General features: G+C 39.3%; 1 protein-coding gene across 7 annotated transcripts in view; it reads right to left on the reverse strand.

Moving 5' to 3' along the window:
* Positions 1 to 27,183, reverse strand: part of LOC122815712 (troponin T, slow skeletal muscle-like) — a 361,457-nt gene that overhangs the window by 186,857 nt on the left and 147,417 nt on the right. For 4 of the 7 annotated variants that reach the window (XM_044088450.1, XM_044088446.1, XM_044088445.1 and 1 more), the window contains one exon: positions 21,340 to 21,360. The exons of the other annotated variants lie outside the window; for them this stretch is intronic. In XM_044088450.1, coding sequence (XP_043944385.1) covers positions 21,340 to 21,360 — 21 coding nt within the window. The remainder of the gene's footprint in view (positions 1 to 21,339; positions 21,361 to 27,183) is intronic. 7 annotated transcript variants of the gene reach the window in all.

Here is a 27,183-nt window from a genome sequence, read left to right on the forward strand (position 1 = left end):
AGGAATTCATACATTTCTTGCATGAAACACAGGAGGGAAGAATAATATTAGCTGGGGACTTAACTTTACCAGAAACAGACTGGAATAATATTGATTTTACAATGTTAGTGAGGTAATTATTCACAACGTATATTCAGGAACAACAATTGTTTCAGATTGTAAAAAAAACTACCAGGGGATGGAACATACTAGACATTGTTTGTGTTCCCAAAGAAATTACTGTAACATCAAGACAAGTTTTACCACCATTGATGTGCAGTGATCATGGGGTTATAAAGGTTAATTTGTTGCTAGATAATTCTGCCAAACTGAAATCTAAGTGAATGCACATAAGGTTAATTCTAGATTATATGGAAGCAAAACAGTAACTATGTAAAACTAACTGGAGTGAGGTGTTCAGTGGAAAAAACTACAGATAGAATGTGGAAAGTTTTGAAAGAGAAATTGAGTGCAAAAAATCAAAAAAATGTTTAACATCAGGATCTAGGCATACAACATCAGGCAGATATATTTCCATAAGAACAAGATATCTGATTAAGGTGAAAGACAAAAAATATAAGAAATGGAAGAGAGGTCTAACTACAACTTTGAAAACTGAAATAAACAAGGTGGACAAACAGATTAAGCTCAGTGTGAGCCAAGAAAAATTTGAAGAAAATTTATATAAAGATATTGAGCATAATAGGAAACCTTTTTATAGATACATAAGATGTGGAAGGAGTAAAGACACAAATTGATAAACTGTGTGCAGATGCTAAAATTTATTCTCAGACACAAAAGATTATAGATATATTCACAAAATCTTATGCACAATAGTTTGGCTCCACAAAAGGGGTGGTAAGTTGTCCTAGTGACATCCAGACAACCCCAGATAATGAAATCAAATTAGATCCAAACAAAGTGCAGAGAGGAGACGGAATTAATAACAATGACCTGAGAACACTTCAGCAAGAACTTACAGTAACATTATATCCATTATTCACTAGGTCATATACATATGGGGAGATTCCTCAAGATTGGAGAAGTGCGCTTATTAAACCTGCTTTTAAGGGAAAGGGGAGTAGGACAAACCCAGAGTTATATAGACCCTTAAGACTCCTTTTCATGTTGTGGAAAAGTAATGGAGAAGGTAATATTGGGTAAGTTATTGTCAGAATTGGATAGGTTGGGATTGAAACCATATCAGCACACATATGTTGAAAACAGATCTATTACCACCTGTAACATGATGTTCTATAACAATATAATAACAGCTGTGAATGAAAAATTGTGTTGTGATGTAATTTATATAGATTTAACTTCACTATTTGACAGGTTCATACACATAACACTGATCAGTAAATTAAGTACAACTAGGTATCGATGTACTCTTGATAAGATGGATAGCTGCATGGTTTACAAATAGGACATGGCAAGTATCATACAGCAACTGGACAGTCAAAATCCTTGGCTACAGTCAGGGTGTCCCACATGCTTCTGTCTTGGGCCCTGACTCATTTAGAATGTATCTTTTAGATCTAACTTTTTCATCTGAGGTGTTCTGCAGCCTATATGCAGACGACCTGAAATTGGGTAAACTGATTACATGTGTTACAGATAAGGCATGTCTGGAAAATAACTTGACTAAATTGAACATTTGGGCACAGGAGAATAATATGCTGATAAATACATCAAAAAATAAGTATATGAGATTTGGTAGGCATAAACTGAAAGGTGAATATTTAATACAGCATACAGTGATTGAAACTGTAGACTCATTTAAGGTCCTGGGTATACGGGTAGATTCAGCTATGAGTTTTTCTAATTGGTTAATGAAAGTTATAGAACTATAGGTTGTATAAAAAGATTTTATTAGTCTAGAAAATCAAAAATAATTAAGTCATTGTTTGTTAGTTACATTAGACCCAAACTTGAGTATGGAATAACAATATGGAAACCCTATAAGAAAACAAGCATGAGTAAACTGGAAAGAGTACAACGGAAATATACCAAGGGCATCTATGGATGTGAAAATTTAAATTATTATGAAAGACTAAAATATCTGAACTTGTACAGTATCTCTTACAGATATCTAAGATGAGATCTTATTCAGGTATATAGGGCATTTAGTGAGAATTACCTCTGGGAATGTTTGGGGTTAACAAAAAGTACTAGAGAATCATCAGACAACCCATGTAGAAGATTCTATAGGAAAGTGTACTGATTGGTTCTCTAACAAAATAGCTGATGCATGGAACATACCAAATTACAATAAAGCAAGTGCTAGTTTAGATATCTTTAAGAACACCCTGGATACGTATTATGGGAACAAGTGTTTTTGGTATATTGGCAAGCTAGAAGGGCATTAATGCCCATGTTTGAAATATTTGTATGTATGTATGATCAAGTTAAGCAGTCATATAACTGGCATTACAGGTTTAGCATGCATTTGTTTAAAGCAATTTGGAATACTTTACTATGGATACTTTTATTACAGTTGGACATGTAAGGTATGCATAGGCTGTATAAAGTTAAGAGTGTGGAGGCTGGCTGTGGATAAATGTGCCTTACCCCTGCTGTTGTTTAATTAATATTAAACATTCAATAATCTGGCATGTAATGGCCAGTTTCAGACCATGTGCTGCATTTACTGAAATCAGTGTAAAATGCTATCTGCTCTCTGCTGTGGTTTATGCTTATAATTGTATGAGTGGTGGTTTTGCACTCTAAGACTAACAAGTTAGCCATAATTTCTTTTACTTTCAGTCATTGTCAAACATCAGCACTGCATACAATAAGCATTTGTCTTTGGTGGTCAGGGAGGATGTGTGTGAGGGTAACTGATCTCTGACACAGTAGAACAGTGAGTAGCACTGCCATCTCACAGTGCTTGGCTTTCTAGTTGAGTAATTGGCTATGGCTCCTTCTTTGTGGAGCCTGCATGTCCACCTTATCACTGCATCTCTCTGTGGATTTTATCCAGGTACTTTGGCTTCTTTTAACACCCTAAATAAACGTAGGAGTGATGTTTCTCAAGTTTGTCTGTAGGTAAGTATGCAGTGTGTGTGTGTGCGTGTGTGCGTGTGTGTGTGTGTGTGTGTGTGTGTGTGTGTGTGTGTGTGTGTGTGTGTGTGTGTGTGTGTCCGCATCCAGGTCTGTGTGTTGGTATGTAGTGGCTTTGAATGACTGATGGTGAAAGAGGAATGCCTACATGCAGTAAGGGGGCTGCTACCCACCTTTTGACTCCTGCCTTAAATAAAAAGTGCTACTGACACCTTTTAAGAGCCATGCAGTATTGTGGTGGGGTGTGGGCAGTAGCCAAAGTGGTGAAAGAACTGGTAATAAACATCTAGGTCTCAGAATATTGATTTTGGGACACTTAATTCTCAATTGTCCAAATTTGAAAAGTTAGCTGGGAAATACAAACCCCTCCAAATGGACAATGTCTTTTTGGAACGATCCATTGAGTTAAATCAAGTACCGAGGGGCTTGAGAGTATTTAAAACACCTATGGGGATTGAGGCTGACTCTGAGGCATATATTAATATGCTGGAACTATTTGACAGAACAGGAATGGATCTGATGAGAATTATTATTAAGGACAACACAAGTATGCTCAACAGTTTAAAAAGTGAATTACTCATTCTTAAACAAAGCATTATAAATGATTTACTTTTTGAAAGTAACAGAAGTAGATTTGACAGAATTACAACTGATCTAGAAAACTTTGTCAAGACTAGTGTGGAAAGAAAACAAAAAAAGATTTTGAGGGACACTAATGAATATAAAGAAAAAAGAGCTTACCCTATACCGAACGCCAAAAAGGAAAACTTACTGGAAAGGGAAATTAGGAGGGACACTAACCAGACTGACGTGGGGGTGATGGAAGGGTTACATACAGATATAGAGGAAGAGGAAGTTTTTTTTTAGAGAACCAACCCCCACTAAGGCGTTCGGACAGGTTAAGAAATCGGGGCCATCCACTGGAACAGACAGACCAGAGGGCACCCCAGAGACAAGGGTTTTACCCAGAAAACAACTGGAGGGGTGGGGGTCAGAGGAGGAACAACTTCAACAACAGGAACTGGCATCACAGTTGAATCATTCACAAGAGGTGGAGATTCATCTCTCTATGTACTCAATTATGGATGGCTTAATCACTAATACCGACATACCAGTCGAGAGTTCCCCCAACCCCTTTGATACCATCTTGCTCCATGTTTGGAGAATAACATCAATGGGGGTCCCTCTATAATTGGGGACAATTCCTTTCATGTTTACAACTATTCTGACTTGGAGATATCTGAAAGTCATTTAAGTTTATTGAGAAAAGGTTTTTCTTTTGTCCCCAATTTTAAATATGATATTGGAAAATTGCTCATCAACCTGAAGTTGTATACTAGGAAATTCAATTTAAAGTTGTTTTTTAGTAACAAAACACAAGTAGACAGGGAGACGCAAATATTTACACTCAAGAGAAGCAGTGTATTTATATCTCCATATAACCCTGTGATCATGGCTTTTGAACGCCTATGTACCACCCAGATTAGGAGACTGACTGATAAAAGGCCTGTTGTAGATAATAGAAATTTGACATCGGCTGAAGCATTTTGCTTAAAAGAACTTTCGTCCAGTACTGATTACAGGGTTATGAAACCAAACAAAGGGGGAGGAGCAGTCATAATGACGAATGTTGACTACTCTTGGCACATGCAGAGTATTATTTGAGACTCCAATACATACGATGCTAGCTTCCAAATTTGACGTCCATAAGGCATACACCAAGATTGATTGGCAACTTTACGAGATGCTTTGTGAAGGAATTATTGATGCAGACGAATATAAATATCTACAAGTGGAACACCCAGTTATGCCCAGTTTATTTGGGATACCTAAAATTCATAAAAACACGGTCAACCCCCCATTTAGACTCATTGTTGCAGCCAGGGGTTCCAAAACAGAACCATTAGCATCATTTATAGACATTATGACCAAGAAGGTTCTGGATAATCTGCCGCATGTATTAAAAGATTCTTGGCACTGTTTAGACTGCCTCAGGACTTTAACTAATGTACCCTTACGGGAATTTCTTTTTGTAACTGTGGATATTACAAATTTATTTTCAGTGATTCCCCATGACATTGGGTTGGAGTGGTTTGGTAGGAGTCTGGATAAACACAGTGACATACATTAGGTGAAGAGAGGCCTACTGGTTGATATGATGCGAATTGTACTGGAGAACAACTACACAGGGTTTGAGGATGAATTTTACAGACAATCTACTGGGGTGGCTATGGGCGCTAAATGTGCGCCCACATATGCCAATCTAGTCTTAGCTGAATGGGAGGAACAATTTGTGCTGGAATCTGAATATAGATCTAGGTTGATCATCTATTTGAGATTCTTGGATGACATCCTGTTCCTTTGGAAAGGCACTTGGGATGAAGTAGAGGATTTTATAAAATATTTAAACAATACCACCTCATTTTTGAAATTTGCATACAATGTTGACAGCAAGACGATAGATTAATTGGATTTACGACTATACATTAATGATGGAGGAATAGAATCCAATTTATATAGGAAGAAAACTTACAGTAATTCATTTTTACATTATGACAGTTGTCATCCCCACTATGTTAAGAAGAACATGGCCAAGGGACAGATGATTAGGTTGTCATGTATTGTCAGTGAGGACAGTAAATTTATTGATGAAATGGGGGTTTTGAGGGACCTGTTTGTATAAAGGGGTTACCCTCTGGACATGCTTACTATGCTTCAACATATCACTAGGAGAAGTGCTACTGATTTTATCCCCATTTTGAACGACACACAAAGGACAGTTGACAACAATAAAACAAGAATCACTAAATAAAATAACAAAAACATCCCAACTGGAATGGTTTTACAGCATAATTCTTGGAAGTTAAAAATATTATTCAAAGGACATGGGAAGATATAGTCCCTACAGACCTACATGACACACTAGGCAAAACTCCTCTTTTCATTAACAATAAGGGTTTAAATATTAAGGAGTGCTTAGAGAGAACACCGACAACTTTTGGTCAAAGACCTGCTAAGATGGCTAAGTGCGGCAGTTGCAAAGCATGTAAATACATCAATGATGGCCCCTATGTCTCTGTGGGGAATTTCAAGAGGATCCTGAGGAGCCCGGGCTATTGCAACTGCAACACTAACATGGTAATTTATGTGGCCACCTGTCTTTCTTGTCCAGCATTTTATATAGGCATGACCACTAGAAAGTTGAGATACAGAATACTAGAACATTATAGAGACATTAAAAACAAGAACTCTACTAACTCACTATACAGCCATGCAAACAATTGTCCCAATTTTAGGAAATGTTTATTTTTTGTTATAGACAGGCTTTGTACAAGAGAGTTTGGAGGAGACTACAAAACTATTCTAGAGGTTAGGGAATGCCTTTGGCAGATTCGACTAGATGCCACTAATGCCCTTGGCATCAATGACACCCTATCCCTAGCTTGTATATTAAAACACAAGGCAGCGTGTATTTAATGCATTTGAACAATGATTTATTATTTTTTTCATTTTTGGTTAATACATGTAGGGATCATGTTTATTATTATTATTATTTTGTATGATTAATTTTACTGCTATTTTATTTATGTTATATTTTTATACTTTATTACTTTTTATTAACAAATTCATGCTTGAATAAGAAACAGTAGGACTTGTATTATCACCTTATTACCGTATACTATTGTGTACTGTGTAAGGAAGGATTGATTTCTGAAGATTATACAAGAGGTAGTTTAATGGACAACCACAGGGTTAATTCTAAAAAGGTTGTGAGATGATGGACTCATTGTATTTAATTAGACTTGATTTCACTGATGATTGCAAGGTGTATATAAAGATCATGATTGAATGTGTAGACTGACTCTGAAGATGCCCTATCAGGGTGAAAGCGCTTAGTCAGTGAAGTTCTGTACTACTTTTAATAAAGGTTGGTAATTTTATCCGGGCAACACCAGTGTGCTTTTTTGGGGGCAGTAGCCACCCTGAATGTCTTTATAGCTTTTGTCTTTTTACAAAAGTAATGGAAGGCATGACCGACTAGACAGCAGGGGGAAGGTTTGCTACTGTGCATCCTGTGGGGTGTCTAAGTTTTGCCAAACACAATACATAGCTTTCACTTTTAGATATAACTGCTGGGGAATTGGCTCTCTGTAGAAGGTAAATGACCCTTTTGTTTTCTCCATTTAAACAGTCACTATCTGGCATTGCAGGACTAGTGTGCATTTGCTGGATTACAGTGATTTATATGAAGCAGCTTGGGATACTCTAATGTATAACTGCTTCCATGGAACAATGCAGAAATATAGTACAATACATGGCCATCATTTTTAGCTTTAACTGCTGTGGTGGGGTGGGAGCTGTCTGTAGAAATTAACTGGTCCTTTTCTTGTTCTCATTTCAGAGTCACCATCTGGCTTTGCAGGACTAGTTTGCATTTGCAGGATTAACATGATTTCCGTGAAGTAACTGGAATACTTTAATGTATAGCTACTGCACGTGTAGAAGTTCATAGATCTGTAATATAATACACGGCCATCGTTATTATCACGAATGTCTGAAGTGCACATAAAAGTAGACAGAAGTGCTGAAAGGAGGTTGTAGCTGAGCATTGAAAGTAACTGACCACTTCTTTTTGCTGAGTTCAAACCGTCACTATCTGGCTTTTAGGACTAGTGCATCTGTGTGAAATAAGACAAATTACATTTTTATATATCTGAGATATGCATAGCCAAATTAGCTGGAATCACTGGGGCTGCTGTTGAGAAAGATGACTAGCAGCCTGCTGTTGCTTGTTCTTTCTTTTGGATTTGCAGGGATGATGTGAAATGTGTGAAGCAACATGGAATACTTTAAAGGGACAGTATAGAAGTTCTTACTAGAGATCCTTATCTCGGACAAATTTGTTAATGTTGCCACCCACATTGCTAAGTACCTCCTCCTTTGTGACATCACTTTCATTTCCTGCCCATTTTCAACAAGTCTTCAGATAGTGACACTCAGAGGTTTGATACCTGCTGGATGTTATTTTTCTAAAAGGCATCAGTCTATTTAAACTTCCTAATTTGTTCTTTTGGGTAGAATTATCACTGTATGCATGTTTAATCTTCAAAATACGTTCCTTAGTCATACTTATTTCAGGCAATAGATTAAATTATTTGGCTGTTTATTAATGTACACATGGATAATTACTAAAGCTGATGAATTATTAATTGGTGGCATCTGCCTAAGAGTAACTGCTTTGCTAAATCTACTCTTGGCTAATGTGCTGCACTTGATGCATTTTAAAAGTGTTTAATAACTAAAACTTCTGGTTTGTAAGATGGGTCTGGCTGGGATGTTGGCAACATGTTTCGATGCAATTGTGTGTAAGTGTGAATATAAAACAGTCTTACAGAATTTCACTTAGTAGTAGTAGGATGACACTGAAACTACTGGACTTAAACAATGTGGTATAGAAATATCTGGGAAAGGCAGAGTTTTCATTCCACTATTTCTCTGTATAGTATGAAGCTTATCTATATGTGGCTAGTGTTGGTCATAGCCCAAGTACACCAAACTCCTCACATATTATTCAGCGTCAGCAGTTAGGATTACGACGCAGTAACTAACCCCTGATCACAACAGGAATCATACCAGGAAGGTAAGGCAGACATTAAAATTCACTTATGTAAACTGTGCTATAACTACCACTAAAGTGGTCTACATTTAACAGAATTGCTTCTGCCTTCAAAACTGAAAATGGAAGTAGTAGGAAAGAAAATGACACAGACTTGAGACGGTGCATGTGTCACACAAGGAACAGGCATTTGTTTGCATGTATCTCTGTATGTTCAGCACTGTATTAACATGCAATCCTATGGTAAATCTGTAAATGATTAAAAAATCATTCTTGAACAAATCAGGTGATTGTCATTAGTGACATTTAGAAGCACTTGTGTGTGTTTTTTTTTAAACTAGAATTCTGGCAGTGTCTTGCATAATTATATTACAGTAATGCCATATTAGGAACTGATAAGATGGAGGTTATTCTTGGCTGCCAAGTTGCAGATATTTTCAATTTTTTTCTGCAGAGATTTGTGTTGCAATCTGATAGGATAAAAGCTGCACCATAATTCTTAAGGTCTATATCCTCTGGCATAATATTAATCACTAAATGTATTAATTTTGCTTATCATCTCAGCCTGAGTTCATCCTAACTTCTCTTGTATCATATTATTCACTAATGGTAGAAATTCATAACAGGTCTCATGATACAAGAATCATTTGCATCTTCCTGCAGCTGGAGTGTTCTGGATCTAATTGCCATTTGGCCAATCCAACAGATGGCAAAATGGATACAACTGAAATATAATTAAGCTAAATTTTTGAAGCTATCACACAGTTAAATTTTTGGTGCCCAAGAATAAGGAAGATATTCAAGACAGTATTTCTGGAAAAAGAAGCTTTCCTCAATGCAACCTATGTGTAGGATACCCAAACCACTGAGCATGAGCACTGGACTGTGATATAGGCAAAGTGAGATTATTTAGGTAATAGACAATAGACAATAGCGCAATAATTTGCATCTTGTAGTGTTAAATGAAGCTGTTTTGTGAAAAACAGGAAATGTTCGCCTCTGGCATCTCTCTCTCTCTCTCTCTCTCTCTCTCTCTTCATTTTATAGAGTCACGTATTATTGGGCAGATAATGCTGTGCAATAATACAAAAACATAAAAATTATACAACATTTCCTTGGTTAATGCCTACACTGTAAAATACTATCAGATTCCCTGCCTTAACTAATCCTAGCCAAATGGGCCAGCAATGATCACCTTAGAACCCTAACCTCATACATGCAATTACTAAGTTACTCTACCATTCCTACAATACTTATCCATGCCGATTTCCAAAAAGCGTTTTGCTGGAATTATATACAGACAGTGTTTGAATGTCTTGTCAATACTACTCACTACAAGCATTATATGCTATCTCAAATAGATTCATAAGTTAATAGGTAAGTACTAGGCAAGCAGTATGCATACCCTTACAAGCCTAGTCAATAGCTCACATTCAAACATTCCCTTAAGTCTCAAGGACAGGAACATAAGAAAGATTGGGGAGAATTTGAGACTGCCTAAGTTTACTTTGAGGGTGGCAAGGGTGATGTTCTGACACTGTCTGTTCCAGAGGCGGGGGATACATTAGCATATTAATCTGTATCACCAATGTCTCTTATTTACCTGTTGATGAAGGTTTAGTTCATTGACTCCAGTGGAGCTCAGGAAGTTTGCAGTGTAACTTCCAATGGGTGGAGCCTAAGCCTTTTAACAGAATCAAATTATGTCCTTACATTTCAAACAAATGTTCATATCTCTGAAACCACAGGGGTTATGAAAGAAGTATAAATTGCAAACTCTTCAGCACAAACTATTTTTATAGTGGTAGTATTCTTTAGGTTCTAGGTCTTAAACTGAATTTTATAAATCACAGTTAACACAGTAACTATTTTGTAATATTTTGTAAACAACTTACAATACTTCAGCAACCACTGCAGTTAAGCACACACTTCAACCGCATTGTATTCATCCAGCAAAATGCTTTCATATGCGGCTGAGGAGTTCTGCTTGTGTTACTTGGTTGTTGAGATATTTAGGAAAATGTGAAAATTATATCTATATAAATTGATATCATAAAAACAACAGTTAATATCTATTTACCTGCACTAGACAGAGGCCACATATTAATGCAGTTGAGTTTGCTATTGTGTGAGCTTTAAGATAAAATCTTTTAAAACCTTGTACATAGCTTGGTTTTGAAATTATTACTGATGCAAATATGAACAGCCAATATTTGACCCCCAGAGGCTTCAGTAGGAGTTATCTGCAGATGCACCTGGAGGTGTCATTAGGATGTAATGAGTTATCAAGGTATTTGAAGAGCCATTTACTACAAAAGAATAGGAGGTCGTGGTGGGCCATATTTTTCATTGCTCAAAAGACTCAACACAGATCCTCAAGATGGACGTCTATACGAGATTGCTGACAGTCTTGTCATAATAACTAATATTTTAGAAGCCACTATTTTTAGATAGGAATATCTAGGTCTCTGAAGTGGAGTTATATGTTTAAACAAATATATACCAAAAGGATCATTGCATTCCATAATGTGTATGGTGAGATACGAGAAAAGGGGAATTTAGACTTTTTTGGATCTACACAAGATGCCTTTTGAAATTCGATGAACAAAAGATAAGGCTTTTCAAAGTACTATGGAGAAGTTGTGGTAAAAAGATGAGGAATTATCAAGAAAACCTAAACACCTACAGCATCATCTGACTAGATGGGTGTGTCACCTATTTGGTACAGGAAAATGCTTTGTTTGCCAAAATGAATGAAACTACATTTTTCACATTTAATTTGAGACTATTTTCATGCAGAAATGTCATTGCTAACATAATCTAACCAATGCTGGACATCCAAGAGTCAGAGGAAGACTGAATAACACCAAAGTTACAGTCAACTGCAAACTTAGATAACCAGTGGCCAGGAGTGCTGGCCTGAACATCTGAGAAATAGATGCCAAACAGGAGAGAGTGTAATATCGAGCCCTGTAGTATCTGCTGATCCTTTTCATTCAGAACCAGTGCCTCTAACCACAGAGGTTCTTACAGGCAACCAGTTAGTTGTCCACTGAACAACAAAAGGATTTGTGTTTAGATTTACAAGTCTGCCAATAATACCGGCATAGGGAATACTGTCAAAAGACTTAACCTGTTACATGGGAAAAACTGAAGACTAGCCTGCATTGACACCGGCTGTCATATTCTAATGGGAGGGAGACAACCTTTGCTTGCTGCAGTTAGGTAACCTTACAAGCCTGGTGAGCTCAATGCTGCATACATGGGATGTCACTTAGTCATAAGGGTGCGCATGAGTAGAAACATGCATTCACCTCTCAAAGGTAAGGACTGTGGAGATTACAAGGCTGCTACGGGGTGGCACAAGTTAGGGCATGCTTCCAGGCACCAGCACAATGCTGCACCAGTGTCCTCGATCTCCTCACATGCCTCACACATGAGTCACGTTTAGGCTGGAGAGGCTAAGGCAGGTCTAGTAGAACTGGTGACTAAGGAGAGGAACTGGTGGCAGCTTGTGGTCAGCTGTGGAAGATAAGAAAGGCCTTAACCAGATACAGATATTTTGCATGTACTGTATAACCACTATCTATGGTTTCTGTGACATTTTCAAATTAATAAATGAGATTAAAAGAGCCTGAACTAATATGTTCCATAGTTTTATATATGCAACTAGTGAGACTAATGGAATAATGGCGCTATAATTACCAGGATCTATATTTGGACAACTGTTATGTAACTGCATTTCAATGGCTGCTGCCAGGCTTCATGAATATAACCAGTGGATATGCTTACATTAAAGAGGTTAAGTAGGAGTTCAGGTAGTCCATATTTGATACTGATAATCAAGCAACCTGGTATGATGATGTGTTCTTAACTACTGGCAGGGTTGGGAAGACTTGTTCCACAGTACATAAAGGGGATGGCTGGGACTGTACATTCTATGGAATAGATGTAAACTGTTGGTAAAGTAACATTCACAATAACATTGTCAGCTAGATATATTAGCTGTTTCCATTGGGTCAGAGAGGCAGTATTGTTATGGATTAGCTCCAAATGCTGCTGGGTGTTAGCCCTTAACTTACTTAAAGAAAGATTTGCTGTTATTTTTGGTCTATTTAGCTTTGAACTTATCAATGGATCCCTTAAGCTCTTTGATAGTTTCACTGTGCTACTAAAGTAGCTATAATAAGGCATCTTATAAGTATTAAGTAATTTCTTTCTGTTGTTTTATAATTTATTTATATGAGCATCCCACCACGGAGGTTTGTTTTTGCAGTTTTCATTATATTTCATGCACAGAGTGACTGCTTCAACAATATAGCAATTTAGTGGGAATATAGTGGCAGTTTTAACAATAGGATTCAGGTTTCAGGTACATTCATGATAGGTAAAAATAACAAGAGCAGAGGCAAGGCCACAACCAGCGAAGGAACGGGGAACAAACCCCACCCACCCCTCAGAACCAATGGGGGAGGAATTTCTGGAACCAACCATACCAGGGATACAGAACTCATCAGGATCATTCGTGGATGTACCAATGAAGTTAAAGGAAGTTCTCTCTGCATCAACACCTACAATAAATGTATCTGAAGCCTTTGCTGACAACACAAAATGCCATATATGCACCAACAAAGAGGGTGACATCAACATTTATAACTATACCTCACATTGTATTGAAACAACACTCACTGAAGTCTTTGGTAAGGGCATGACTTCCGAGCCCTTTAGGAGAGCCAATATTCCTGAGACCTTGTTGGATCTGAAGTTTCTTTAGGTTCAAATGGTAACTCAGAACCTTTGTTTTTTCTTTATACTAAAAATACCTTTTTAAATTACATACCAACAACCCAAAACTAAATCTTGATAACAGCTTACAGTATAGGCAACACCTCACTCCAGATGAATGTGGTCATTGGAGGTCTCAGCACCTGCACAGACAAATCCTTATCCTTTTACCACCATGTGCAAAAGTAGTTAAGAAATCATTCTATCTAGATAACTAAAGATCTCATCTACATCAAAAGACATTATCATTCATTTGTACTCTGCCTGAGCAGATCAATTATATAATACAGTGTTCTGTTTTAGTATATAGCTATGCAAACACATCATATAGCTAGAAAGTCCCCAGAGGTTCCTGTCTAAAAGGATCAACAGGACAAAGAATTTCAACTACCAAGACAAACTTGAAGCTATATCTCTAGGCTCTGTCTCTTACAGACTCCTTTGATGTAGTTTATGTCCTTGATATCCTTTGCATAAATACAATGAGTGGCTGCACAGACACTTGAACAATTTGAATCCAGCAACAAATAGGTAAGACACACTTGTGCTCAGATTTATTACTGGGTGCTTCTCCCATCTCTGGAATAAATTTATTTTAAATATAAAATAGAATTATATCCTCACTTCCTTTAAAGGAATCCTTGATGACTGGATAGATTGACTTGTCTTACACCCAGGTGGCAGGAGATGCCCTAGGGAGTAGGCATTGGTAAGATGATTACATACATACATATATACCTGCAAATCTTTCAAGTACAGGCATTAATACCCTTCTATCCTGCCAATATACCAAAACAGTTGCTCCCAGGCTGTTCTTAAAAATGTGTAAACTAGTGCTTGCTTTAATGTAATTTAGTAGTATATTCAGTGCATCAGCTGCTCTCTCACAGAATCAATTAGTACACTTCTCATTACTAAATAATCTTCTACATAGGTTGCATGATGATTCTCTACTACTTTTTGATGACCCTAAACATTCCCAGAAGTAGTCATCCCTAAATGTCCTATATATTTTCTGAATATATGTGAAGGCTGCCAGCCTAGCCAGATAGAATTCTGTGGATAATTCTGTCATTTGTAAATATTAATGTAAGCCACATGCTTGTTCTCTTTGCTAAATGCTGAACTTCAAAAATGTAACCATGTTGCACTGTGCTGGAGGAAAGCTGATAAGTCAAGCATTGTGTAATTCTTTGACCTCAAACTCGGAGCCAAGATGTCTGGATGAAGGAATTCTTGCTATTGTTTTGAGACCAAGTTGATTGCTAGAATTTGTATGTATAATGGCTTTTATTGCTGCAGCTTCCTAACCAGGTGCAAGATCAAAAGGGCTGCTACACACTGGGTTTCTGTTAGCTGTGAACCACAGATAAATTAATTAATCTGAAATGAGTCAGTGGTACTGTGTTATCAATTTAAGGACAGACAGACTCAGAGCATTTTGCATTTGTCTTGAGAACATCCAACATCACCAGCACCGCTTTTCTCTATATGTAAGTTTATGTTAGAATTGTGTTTTCTCTTAGATATAGCTAGGAAATAGGAAGATTAGATTAGCTTTTTCTGTATTAATGTCAGAACTTTTCTACTGTATTATTTTAAGTATTTCTCTGTGATCTCTGAACTTTTGACTAGCACCGTGTAGTAAGAAATATCGTCTTCTGTTTTTATTATTTGTTATTTAATATTTTTAAACCTTTCAACTGTGGCTGTTTTGTGTAGAGATAATTTAAGCTCTAGAGTACATTGCATGTATACAGTGATACTGTCCAAGTCACTCCAATAACCTTTGCAGTTCAGTCACACTTACCATTTGGATAATAATATTACACAGTAATAATTGGACAACCTTTGATAAGGGCTTTTTTTAGTAGCTGATAAATATTAGTGAGTGGTGGCAGCGATTTCTACCGTATAGTCTGGGTAAAAGGGACACAGCTGGAAAACCTGTGCCAGCCTTCTCCAGGAGTGTCTGTGTGGTTGTATATAACTGTTATCAAAAAGTGTGTGTGTGTGTCAGCTACTTGGGCAGGGACAAGAAGCACTGGTTGGACAGATAGGGTGCTGGAAGTTTTAGCTTGCCCACTAGGCTGAGATCTGGACCCTATATCTGTGCCAGTGGGGAGTCTTATTGGGGATCTGGAGAGAAAGGAAGAAATCAGCCCCAGACTGACTGTGATCTCTGTGTGCTCTTAAGGGAAATTGTACTTTACTGTGTATGTATTTGTTATCCTCCCCTATGTGGATGCCCCTCACTGGTGTTAGTGGTGGGGATTGAGGCTCCTTGATTGCTGGGCCAGTGCATGGGTGTTGCATATTAATTGGTGGCAGTGGTGGGATATCCCACCACATATTAACTGGTTGGCAACTGGCTTGTAATGGTGTGGATAGTGAATTCCTGTAGCTTGTGTACAATGATTGCTGAAGATGTTTTTGTACTCAAATACAGCCACACAGTGAATACTCAGAGTTCGGATCACAACTGTTTTATTTCTTCTGTTAGCTTAGCTAGTCAAGGAGAGCAGGCTACCATGTCAGCAGAGGAGTAAGGAAACCTGACAAGGAGCCAGCTGTCTGAGATGTGCCAGGTTAGGGGACTGGGGCATGGAAACCTGACTAAGGTAGATATAAATGCAGCTTTGGTCAAAGCTGCATCAGAAAACAGCAATCAGGAGGGTAATCAGGCTGGCTGTGGAGATGTACAACACTCAGAGAATGGACAGCTCAACCTCTCTGCAGAGGACTTAAAAATTAATCTGGAGCTGAAGATACTTGAGTTGGAGGCTAGGCATTTGGAAACAGAAGCAGCAAAGAGACTGAGATGTCTACAGGTGGAGGAGAATGAGAAACTGCTATGCCTGGAAGCTGAGGTGAAGGAGCGGCAGAGGCAGCACAAAAAGGAGATGCTAACTCTTTGCTAGAGTCACGGAGGTAATGGGGAAGGGAGTAACTGGACCCCAGAAGCACAAAAGGTCAGTAAAATTCTTCCACAGTTTACAGAGGGGGATGATTTTGATAGTGTCATTCATATGTTTTGATAGGGTATGTAAACAGTATGATGTTAACCAAAGGCTCTGGGTATGGTTCCTAACCCCCTTACTCCATGCTAAACTGCAACTGTTTTGTCTAAAATGTCTGATGTTGACTGTTTTAATTATACTCCTGTTAAGAACTGTTTGTTAGAATTTTTTTAAGCTAACACCTAAAAATTATAGGAAAAAGTTTTGTGAGCATAGACGCAAGGCAGATGAAAGTGTGTGTGAATATGATGCTGAACTGAGCACTTATTTTCATAGGTGGGTGAGTGGATGTCAGATCACCACTTTTGAAGGGTTGGCCAACCTTTTGGAATGGGAACGAGCCCTTAGCACTTTGCCTGACGACATGAGGATGTGGTTTGCTGACAGACAATGTGCTACTTCAGAGGAGTTCGGGAATAAGGGAGACCTATACCTAGCAAGCAGAGCATCCCTGCACAGGAAAAAGACTCCCAGTACTGCTCATGGGTCTAAAGGAACCCATGGTGGGCAGCCCAGACTACCTCAACAGAATCTACCAGTAGCAAGGGAAGCCACTAGTCCAGGTACACATCCTGGACCTGAGGTTAAATGTACTGAATGTAACTAGTGGGGCCATGTGGCATATAGATGTCCATGGAGGCAAGGTGGGGAACAAAAGGTGCAAGAGCCAGTAAGTGAGAAAGACAAAATGCCAATAGTAGGCTGTTTTGAGGCAACAGAGGTACCAAACTACCATCCTGCAAATGTCCTGATAGGGAAGGATTTTGATGAAGCAGTACTATGTGTTAATGCAGTTACATGCAGTCAGGCTTCGAGACAATCATGTGGGTCTGGTAGCCTGGGGGAGACCCAGACAGACCTCATACTTGCAGCCAGGCCTGGTGAGATGGTTACTTCAGGGAGGAAGCTACACTGTAGCAGTTAAATGAAATTGAGCCACAGCTGCTTGTGAGTACTGATGTTCCCTTAGACAGAGTGACTGCAAAGGTAGAGGTGAGTAGTAGTATACAGGCTGAAAGTGAGGCACCACTGTCAGACAATGCCAGATGTCCTGTGGAAGGGCAGCTGGGAAGGGTTGCCAAGAGAAAGTTGAGACAGGCTCAGCTCTCAGACCCTACAATGCAAGGTCTGAGGCAGGTAGCTAGTGAGGCACCTGATTCTCAAGGGAAGGGGGGATCTGTATACTGGGACAAAGGGCTACTGTACAGAGAGAGGGCATCTGAGGGAGGGCTAGAAGGTGAGAGGGTACAGCAGTTGGTAGTGCCTAGAGCCTAATGTCTAGTGCTTCTAGCCATAGACCAGCGTCTGGTGCCTCTAGCCATAGCCCATGATATTCCCTTTGCAGGTCATATGGGCATAAAATGTACAAAGAAACGTATTATGTAACAGGGAACTGCAGGACCTGTGAGCAGTGCCAAAAGGTAGGCAAGGTAGGAGACAAGGTGATGCTTCTTTAATGCCTTTGCCTGTGACTGAGGAGCCATTTCAGAGGGTTGCTATAGATATTGTGGGGCCTCTGAGTACCCCAAGTTTCACAGGGAAAAAGTATATCCTAGTGGTAGTAAATTATGCTACAAGATACCCTGAGGCAGTGGCTTTGTCCTCCATGGAGGCAGAAAAGGTGGCAAATGCTTTGTTAGAGATTTTCAGTAGGGTAAGTTTCGCAAAAGAAATACTGACTGATAGGGGTATCAATTTCATGTCAGACCTGCTGGCTTGTCTGTGAAAGTACTGTGGGGTGACGCACCTGAAGACCACCCCCTACCATACCCAGACTAATGGTCTGGTTGAAAGATTAAACTCTACAATCAAGTCCATGCTATGGGCATTTGCAGACCAGTTTAAGAGGGAGTGGAACAAATATTTGCCCCATCTGTTTGCTTTCAGAGAGGTTCCCCACAAATCCACAGTTTTTTCACCCTTTGAGTAGCTGTATGGGCATAAGGTGAGGGGACCTCTAGATTTAATTTGCGATGAGTGGGAAGGTGAGTGGGAATCTTACAAGGAGTCTGTTGTGGCATATGTCCTAAACCTCAGGACAAGGCTCAGGGAACTCATGGGCTTGGCCCAGGAGAACCTGGCAGAAGCCCAACAACAGAAAAAGGTATGGTATGACAGGAATGTTTGAGCTAGAGAGTATGCTGTAGGGCAGCAGGTAATGGTTCTCATTCCTGCCAGACACAACAAGCTGCAAGCAGCTTGGGAGGGACCTTACAAGATGGTAAGTAAGGTAAGTGATGTAAACTACATGGTAAAACTGCTAGGCAGGAGGCAGGGGCACAAACTGTACCATGTTAACATGATGAAACCTTACCATGATAGGGCGGCCCTTATGCTGAGCATTTGCAGTGGACTGCAGGAGGAGTCTGAGGGAGATCTGGTAACTGATCTCCTCAGTGAGCCTCAGATTGACACCTCAGTGAAAGGGGTAGCAATATCCCAGCAGCTATCTCCTAGCCAAATTTGAGAAATCCGAGCAGTGTTACAGAAGTTTGGGGACATGTTCACTGGGAAACCAGGGTACACCCACCTGGTGCAGCAACAGGTGGATACAGTACCCCAAGGGCCTATTAGGCAGGCCCCTTATAGGGTCCCTGAGACAGTCAAACAGACTCTGAGGGAGGAGATACAGAAGATGTTGGAACTAGGGGTAATTCAAGAGTCTAAAAGTCCCTGGGCCTCCCCAGTGGTGCTGGTGCCAAAAAAGGATGGCAGCACCAGGTTCTGTGTGGACTGCAAGAAATTAAATAGTCACACAGTGTCAGATGCTTACCCCATGCCTAGGATAGAAGAGGCCCTAGACCTTGCAGTTAAGGATCTCAGAATTCCAACAGAGAGCATCCTAATGATTGTTACTCAACTAAGGGATCTATGTATTTATTACTGTGTTTTCAGTTGTGGAAATCTGTGTTTGTACATCTTGTGATATCCAACATGGTTCTGAAACAAGAAATATCTTTCTGAAGGCATCCAAATTTGTGACTACAAAGAAGCAATACTAAGAATAAATAAATTATGAGCATGTATATAGTATGTACTTGTGTGTGTGTGTGTGTGTGTGTGTGTGTGTGTGTGTGTGTGTGTGTGTGTGTGTGTGTGTGTGTGTGTGTGTGTGCTTGCGTGCATGCATGCATGAATGCTATGGATCCTGTCCTACACCATAATGAAAGTGGTAAACAGAAAGTCTACTTAAAATTATCTTGTTAGAAATTCCAAAACCAACAAACCCAATTTGCAGTGAAAAGGACATCTGAAATGATTATGACAAAGAAGCTAAATTCTTTCTTCAGCTAGAAAGCTAGTACAAACAGGTAGCTAAGAGCAATGCAGAGTAAAATGTTGTATACATATTTTAGGGAGGTAAATATCACGTATTAGTCTTGAAAGCATATTTAGTATAGCTGTAATTGTTGGCCAGCCAACAGCTACGGATAGTTGTTACTTGCTGTTGTTGCTGCAGCCTACATGAAGTCATAGCAAAGAAGGCAATACATGAAGCAATCTTCTGGAAATTGCCATCAGTAGTTCAGTCACATAGACAGGCAGAGGACTTCATACCATCACAGTATGACTGCCAACTGTCACTAAATGTTTTCTATAACCAAAAGCATACTTCCTTTCCACGATGATTGTAAGACAGACATATGAGTTTATTCTCAGACTTCAAGAACTATCTGTACGAGTTCCAGCCCAAAAAATATAATTAGAAACTGCTTTAAGAATAAAATGTGATCTAAAGTTCATTCCAGCTTTGTCTAAAGAACAAAGTGCAACTTATTCCAGTGCAAAACTTGGCATAGTGCAAGTACTTAAGTTTTTGATGCAATTACCGATGTTTAAACAGTAAAAACAAAATGAAAACTGCAACGCTAGAACCTCCACTGAGTGGCCTCCCAAAACTCTTGTATCAGAGGCACATGGGATATATGCAAATGACCCTTATGAACATCAGGTGTTTCAGCTAATTAGCGATTCTGAATGCCCATAACTTGTTTCATCGTTTTAATGCACAATTTCAGGCCAACAAAGCCAAACCCCACTAGTTGTGGATATGCATATTTTGGCCTTGTTATAACCTTGTCAGCACAGCACAAGCAGAGTGTTTGACTAAGCATAAGAAACACAGGGCTGTTATACCCAGCTGATGTCCATTATCATTAGGGCCACTGCAAAAGTATCCCAAACAGTGGAATAGATGCCAGGCAGCTGCCTGGAGGGTGGTGATAAGAAAAGAACACTGCTCTTCTCTGTGTCTCACTTTGTCTCACTCTTTTTTTTTTCTGGGTAGGGGTTCTGACTGTTCGTTGCAGGTCTACCTGTAGCAAGTCAAATGAACAAGGAAGGGGTTATGTACACATATTCAGTTCAAAGTAGCATATGCTCACAAATGAGGAAGTCACTGCACATAGTGACTAGCAAACAAGGCAACCGAATGGAACATGGCAGTCTGCTGACTACTAAAGATCTTCTGAACCTCTCACTCCTTCCTTGTGGGATGGCCAAAACATAAATAAATATTCTGAGGCAATTTCCTCCCAGAGAGGGGAAGTCCATTCTATAAGAGGTAACACACTGAAAGGCAGCCAGTATTATGAAAGGAGCAAACAAGTTAGTGAGAAGAATTCAAACAGTTGTAAACCTGAGGTCAGTAAAGTAAGTATTAGTCAAAAAAGCAGGTGTTACAATAAAAAGCATCCTACTGTTAAAAATGCAAGAGACTTATTACTTTTAGAATTAAAATTCTGTTCAAAGTAATCAACTGCCTGCATTCACCATAACTCACCAAACTCATATTTTGTAGGCATGCCCTTTTACAGTATGAAACTTAATTAAAACAAATGTTAAACTTCAAAGTTAAATTCTGTCAAATAATACCTTCTTCAGCTTCTTCTTCCACTAGAACAAAGAAAGTAAAAAGCTTCAATAAATTATACTACAGCATGAAATTGTTATGACTGTTAATAATTCTGTAAGAAAAGAAAGTAGATTACAAGAAAAGAAACTTCTTAGTAATACTGGTCACAATCAGCAATTCTTTTTCAGAAGGACAGCATCTATTATAATCATAATCAATCATGAAATTATAATTAAAGAAGTAGGTATGAATCGTTTTGGCATTTAAATGGAAGAACGAGTTGCGATACTTAGAGAAGCAAGGTGTGACCACAAGGCCCAGTATCTTCAGAAGGGAAAACAAACAGATGCAAAGTGTGGAATAAGAATTTCAAGTCAAAAAGAGAAGAATGTAACATTAGAGCAGTCCTGCCATGTAAGCAAACTACTGTGGTGCAAGGTGTTGTAGGGAAAAGATCATCCAATAATATCCACAGTATGACTGTAGGATCATTTGGAGAAAAGGTTTTTAAATAAATTAATTCTTTTTTCCCAGCTTTGTATATTAAGGTTGTTTCAGAGATCTTTAATGAAAACAGAAAAAAGCAGGTTTCTAGATTTAGTAATCAGAACACGTTGAAATTCAGACATGAAGGTTCAAGTACAGAAGTATCACTGAGTCACAGGGTATTTGTTTGTGGGACCATTTTAAGTTTTAGAAAAAAAAGTATGTTCCGACTAATTCATTTTTAAAGAGATTATCAATGGTTAACTTTATTGCACTGCATTTACATTTTAAGGACCCTTTCTTATTTTCTTTATAATATCTAAGATTCAAAATGTTCATCTGCACTAAAGAAGCCTGACAATCTACTACATGCAAAAAATATTTTCAATGCAGATGAAAGCCTAGGAAAAACTGTAGCAGTGCAGTCTTATGACAGCCTACAGTGAGAAGTAATAGGACTATCAAAGTGCAACCACTGAAAAGTTCAAGAAAACATTGTGAAATGTGTGCTTTTGTCCATTATGCAGGCACCTCTGTGGACTGAGAAAGGAGAAAGTCCATATGAGGGCACATCTGGTTAAACTCAGGTGACTGGGGACATGTAAGACCATCTTGCTACCTCACAGGGTGTCACAAATGAACAATACTATGATCCATGAAACAGAGGCATACTGCTCTATATGCACATATCCACATTTCTTGTGCAGCTATTGTGGCACAGATGGGTGTTTCTAAGGTTCTGAAATCATAGGTGTGAGCAGTATGGATAGACACCTTGTGGACATTTGGCTTAATTCACTAGATGTACACCATTTTAACTATCTTCCTAAAGGAAAGGTAATAGCATTTCCATTGTTCCAGACCTCCTTGACATCCTTCTCTTCGGGTCATATTGTTTACATCCTCAAGTGGAGCTCTTCTTAACACATTCCATGAATGACAAATACTTTACAATGGGCATCCTTTGAGACTCACACTTGCATGTCCTTTGCTTTGCTTAGCTAAGAAAATGTTAACATTGACTAAACAAACAAAAAATAAATAAAAATGAACCAATAAATAAATACAGGACATGATGGAGACACATGTATGTGCCTCAAAGATTACTCCTTCTCTGGAACAGGTTTGCCATCTATTTGAAGCAAAACTCATCCCATACCCCATTAAATGTAAGACCAGTGGAAGGAAAATTGCAAATATACCCTTTGTTTGGCACCTATGTCCTTAAGGGACAGCCTATGAAAGCTTGACATGTACAAGACTACACCATACCCATAACAATTGTTGGGGTATTGACACGTCAGCGATATTTTGGTAAACCTGGGTAAACTTAGCCACCCTTAAAATGTTTTTTAGGCTGATAGCCTTGTATCCACTTATGTACCAATGAACCTATAACTGAATTTGATTATATCTTACCATATATCTTACCTTAGTGACAAGATACCTTGTTTATTATGTTATTTATATCTCTAGCCTATTACTTTGTAATGTGACTTGGTACCATGCATAAAACTCTAATTCGCTCTCCTTAGTAGTGTCTCAAAATGCATTTGACTGTGAACAAGTCACTTAACCAGACACCACTTCTGGGCTAAGTCTGAAAAAGGTTAATGGAGAACAGTGCTCTACCCCAGCAAACAAATATAAATAGAAAAAATAGAAAATAAATTTTCAAGGCTGTTTATAGCCCCGGGCAATGGTTACAGTGAAATTCTGTGGATTGGACTATTATCCTGTTTAACAAATAGTATATAATAAAAAGTTACATCTTACCATAACTTAGCATCCATGTTGTCCATTTTCATTCTTATTCTGATGGGTTACAGATCCAATCCTCGTATCCAACTCGGCCACCTTTTCCAGACTTGGATCTGACTCTCAAGCTCCTCCCTCTATCCATAATGCCTTACACCATCCCCAACTCCTCAGATCACATTTGCTGACTTACATCCCACTAGATAATATAGATAGGATAGATAGAATGAAAGAACTGGGGCTCAAACCTGGAACATGTGTGTTCTAAAATTTTCCTTAGATCCTCTAGGAGCAACAAAAGCTGGGGGATGGTTGGGTGGAAAAGTTAGGAAGAATGAAAATGGACAACACAGATGCCAAGTTATGGTAAGACTTAACTTTTTAATTTGATGTTTTCCTTTTCATTCTTCCTCACTGATGGGTCAGAGTCCACAGCAACGCGATTCTTGGAAGACCCTCAAAAAGGATATACAGGAGCACTGTCAAGCTGAAGGAAGCCCTGCTTCTTCTGGAAACAATGTCCAATTTATAATGCGTAACAAAGGCATGAGTTTTTGACCAAGTGGCTGCAGAACAAATATCATCAACAGAAGTTCTGGATGAAAAACCAGATGAAGGAGCCATAGATTTGGTAGAGCATGCTATAGGAGGGTGAGGCAATTCTAAACCTTTCTGGGAATAAATCAGTTGTGATACAATCAGTGATCATTTTACCAGAGTAATTTTAGAAACTGCTTGACCCAATCTGTTGGGGAGAAAGCTACAAACGATCAGACTTCCTGTACTGCTTTGTTCTGTGAATACACAAACCCAATTGTCTATGAACATCAAGGAGATACAGGATATATCTGCCTTTGTTGGAAAAATTTGGAAGAATAACGGTAATTAAATAGATTGGTTAATATTGGTCTCTGTGGCCAATTTAGACATAAAGGAAGGGTTGGTTCATAAAGATAACGTGTCTTTATGAAAATTTAAGCAAGAGGGCTTAGCTGATAATGCCTGGTGTTCAGAAATTCTTTTCACTGAGGTAATGGCTACCAAAGATGGTTTTTCATGCTAGAAATTTTACATCACATTTGTCTGCTGGTTTGAATGTTTTTTGGGTCAAACCTTATAGGATGACTGTGAGGTCCCAAGGTGAAGAAGGATCATCAATGGGCAGTCTCATTAAGAAAATTGCTTTCATAAAGGCTTTGCATTCCCTAAAGCTCAACAAAGAGCATGACTGGCTTCCAGTATGAAAATCAGAAATTGCAGCTAGTTGAAGATTAATGGTCAAGAAACTACCCCCTTCTTTAAACAGAGTGCTAAGAAACAAAACGATGGCTGAAGTAGGTGCTGAAAAAAGGTTTAATATTCTCTTTGGAAGCCCATACAGAGAATCGTTTCCACTTGCTCTTGTAGACTTTCTTAGTGAATGCCTCCTGTGAGGCTAAAATAATGTCACAGACTGGGGATGTGAGCCTGGACTGTCTTACTATAGTTGGAAGTGGAGAAAACATTGGTCAGCTTGAGGGCATGGAGACTGAGATGCTGTAATTATAACAGGTGAGAGAGGAGGTCCTATTTGGGCTCCAGTACCCATGGAGGGTATCTGAGGTGAGACCAGAGGAAGGGGAAGCAAACTTGTCTAGGCCAAAAGGGGGTAATGAGAATGACTGTGCTCTTCAGTCTGCTTGGCTTCTGTAGGAACTTCAGAATCAATGGGAGAGGAGGGTAGGCATAAAGGAGACCTGGGAGGCAATTGTGAACCAGAGCATCTCTCGGTGACTCCTCTGGAGGGGGGATCAGAGTGAAAAACTCACTGCACTTGCTATTGAGGGGAGAGGCAAAGAGTTCACAGAAAGGATGACCCCGAGAGTTGAATATTATGTTCACTACTGATTGATTGAGGGACCTTCCATGCAGAATCAAAATGGAGCTGCTGTGTCTGTACTCCAGCTCACTGGTTTTCCCCAAAATGTGTGTTGCAACTAGAAGGCCATCAGAAGATATCACCCATTCCCCAGACCCCCATGGCCTCTCTGCACAAAGGATACAAATGGTTTCCTCCTTATTTGTTGATGCACCAAACTACTGATGTTGTTGGTATGCACTGCAATAATTCCCAGAGGGAGAATGTCCTGAAAGGTTTGCAATGTTAAGAGGACCGCTCTCATCTCGAGGACAATTATATGAATCTTGGTCTCTAAGGGCGACCATGTGCCTTGGACCATCTTCTCCTTGTAATGCACCCCACCCGAATTGGGAAGCATCAGTGGTCATTGTGGCTAAAGGAGGTTGGGGAGAGAAAGGCCTACCCAAAAACAAGTCATCTGACTATATCCACCATTGAATATGGTGTTTGTAGATTGGAATAAGTCTGATGGGAACAGATAGAGGTTGGTGAACTATTGACCACTGTAGAGCTAAAGTCCATTCGAGAATTCACATAAAGAATCTTGCCATAGGGACTACAAGAATAATCACTGACATTGACCCAAGAGCTTGTAACACCATGCCGGAGGGGACAGATGAGACAGTAGGTCCAGGACCTGATTTCTCAAAGATGTAATGCGATGATTGGGAAGGGAAGCCACTTGACTTGTCGTATCCAGCTGATTTCCTATGAATTCTAGCTTTTGCACTAGAGTCAGATTGGATTTCACTAAGTTTATGATGATGTCCAATGAGTTGGAGGTTTGAATCGAGTAATCCCTGGCTTGAAGGAGTTAATGCCTTGCATGGGGCAGTGAAGAGCCAATTGTCTAAACAGGGAAACATCTGGAATCTTTTGAGCCTCAGGTGATCTGCTATGACTGCCATGCATTTGGTGAACACCCAAGGGGCTGTGGTGAGACCAAAGGGCTGTATTGTGCATTGGTAGTGATTGGCTCCCAGCCAAAAGCACAGGTATCTCCTGGAACACCTGTCTAATTTGATGTGACAGTATGCATCCTGGATATCTACAAAGCACATCCAATCATTCTTGCATAGGAAAGGCAGTATGGACTGGACTGTAACCATTCGGAACTTCAACTTCTTTACATATTGATTCAGATTGCTTAGATCCAGAATAGGTCTTAGGTCTCCTGTCTTTTCTGGCACCAAAAAGAAGCAGGAGGAAGTTCCAAATCCTCTTGTTTGGTTGGGACCCTTTGGATGGCCCCCGACTGCCTCCAGAGACGGACAGTTGGGCAACGCTTCAGGAGTGCTGATAGGGTCAGAGTCCTGTCAGTGAACGTGTCTCTAATGCCCTGGTTCTGCTGATCCCCTCTGTCTCTGGGGCATTGTCATCTGTTGAAACCTCCTCCTCTGCCTCTGGCAGAAGATTCCCCACGCAGGTCCTGAGAGATTTACGGAACAGATTTTCATAACTCCTTGCTGGTTCTTAGCAAAGGTCCACTGAGGTGTAGAAACTTATTGCAATGGCAGATAGAGTCTTTCCATCCTGCTCCCTCTGGGAAAGCATCTCCTTCACTGATGGCCCAAACAAAGAGGAACCATCAAAAGGGCCATTGATGAAGGATACCTTAAAGGGTTCTGCAAAATCACATAGTCTCACACAGGAATGTCTCTTTTACAGAGATGCCTGAACCAGCAGCTCACAAGGTACCCTCTGCTGCATGGCAGATGAG

The sequence above is a fragment of the Protopterus annectens genome, chromosome 11.part0 (assembly GCF_019279795.1).
Source record: "Protopterus annectens isolate FY-2018-M chromosome 11.part0, PAN1.0, whole genome shotgun sequence".
NCBI lineage: Eukaryota > Metazoa > Chordata > Ceratodontiformes > Protopteridae > Protopterus > Protopterus annectens.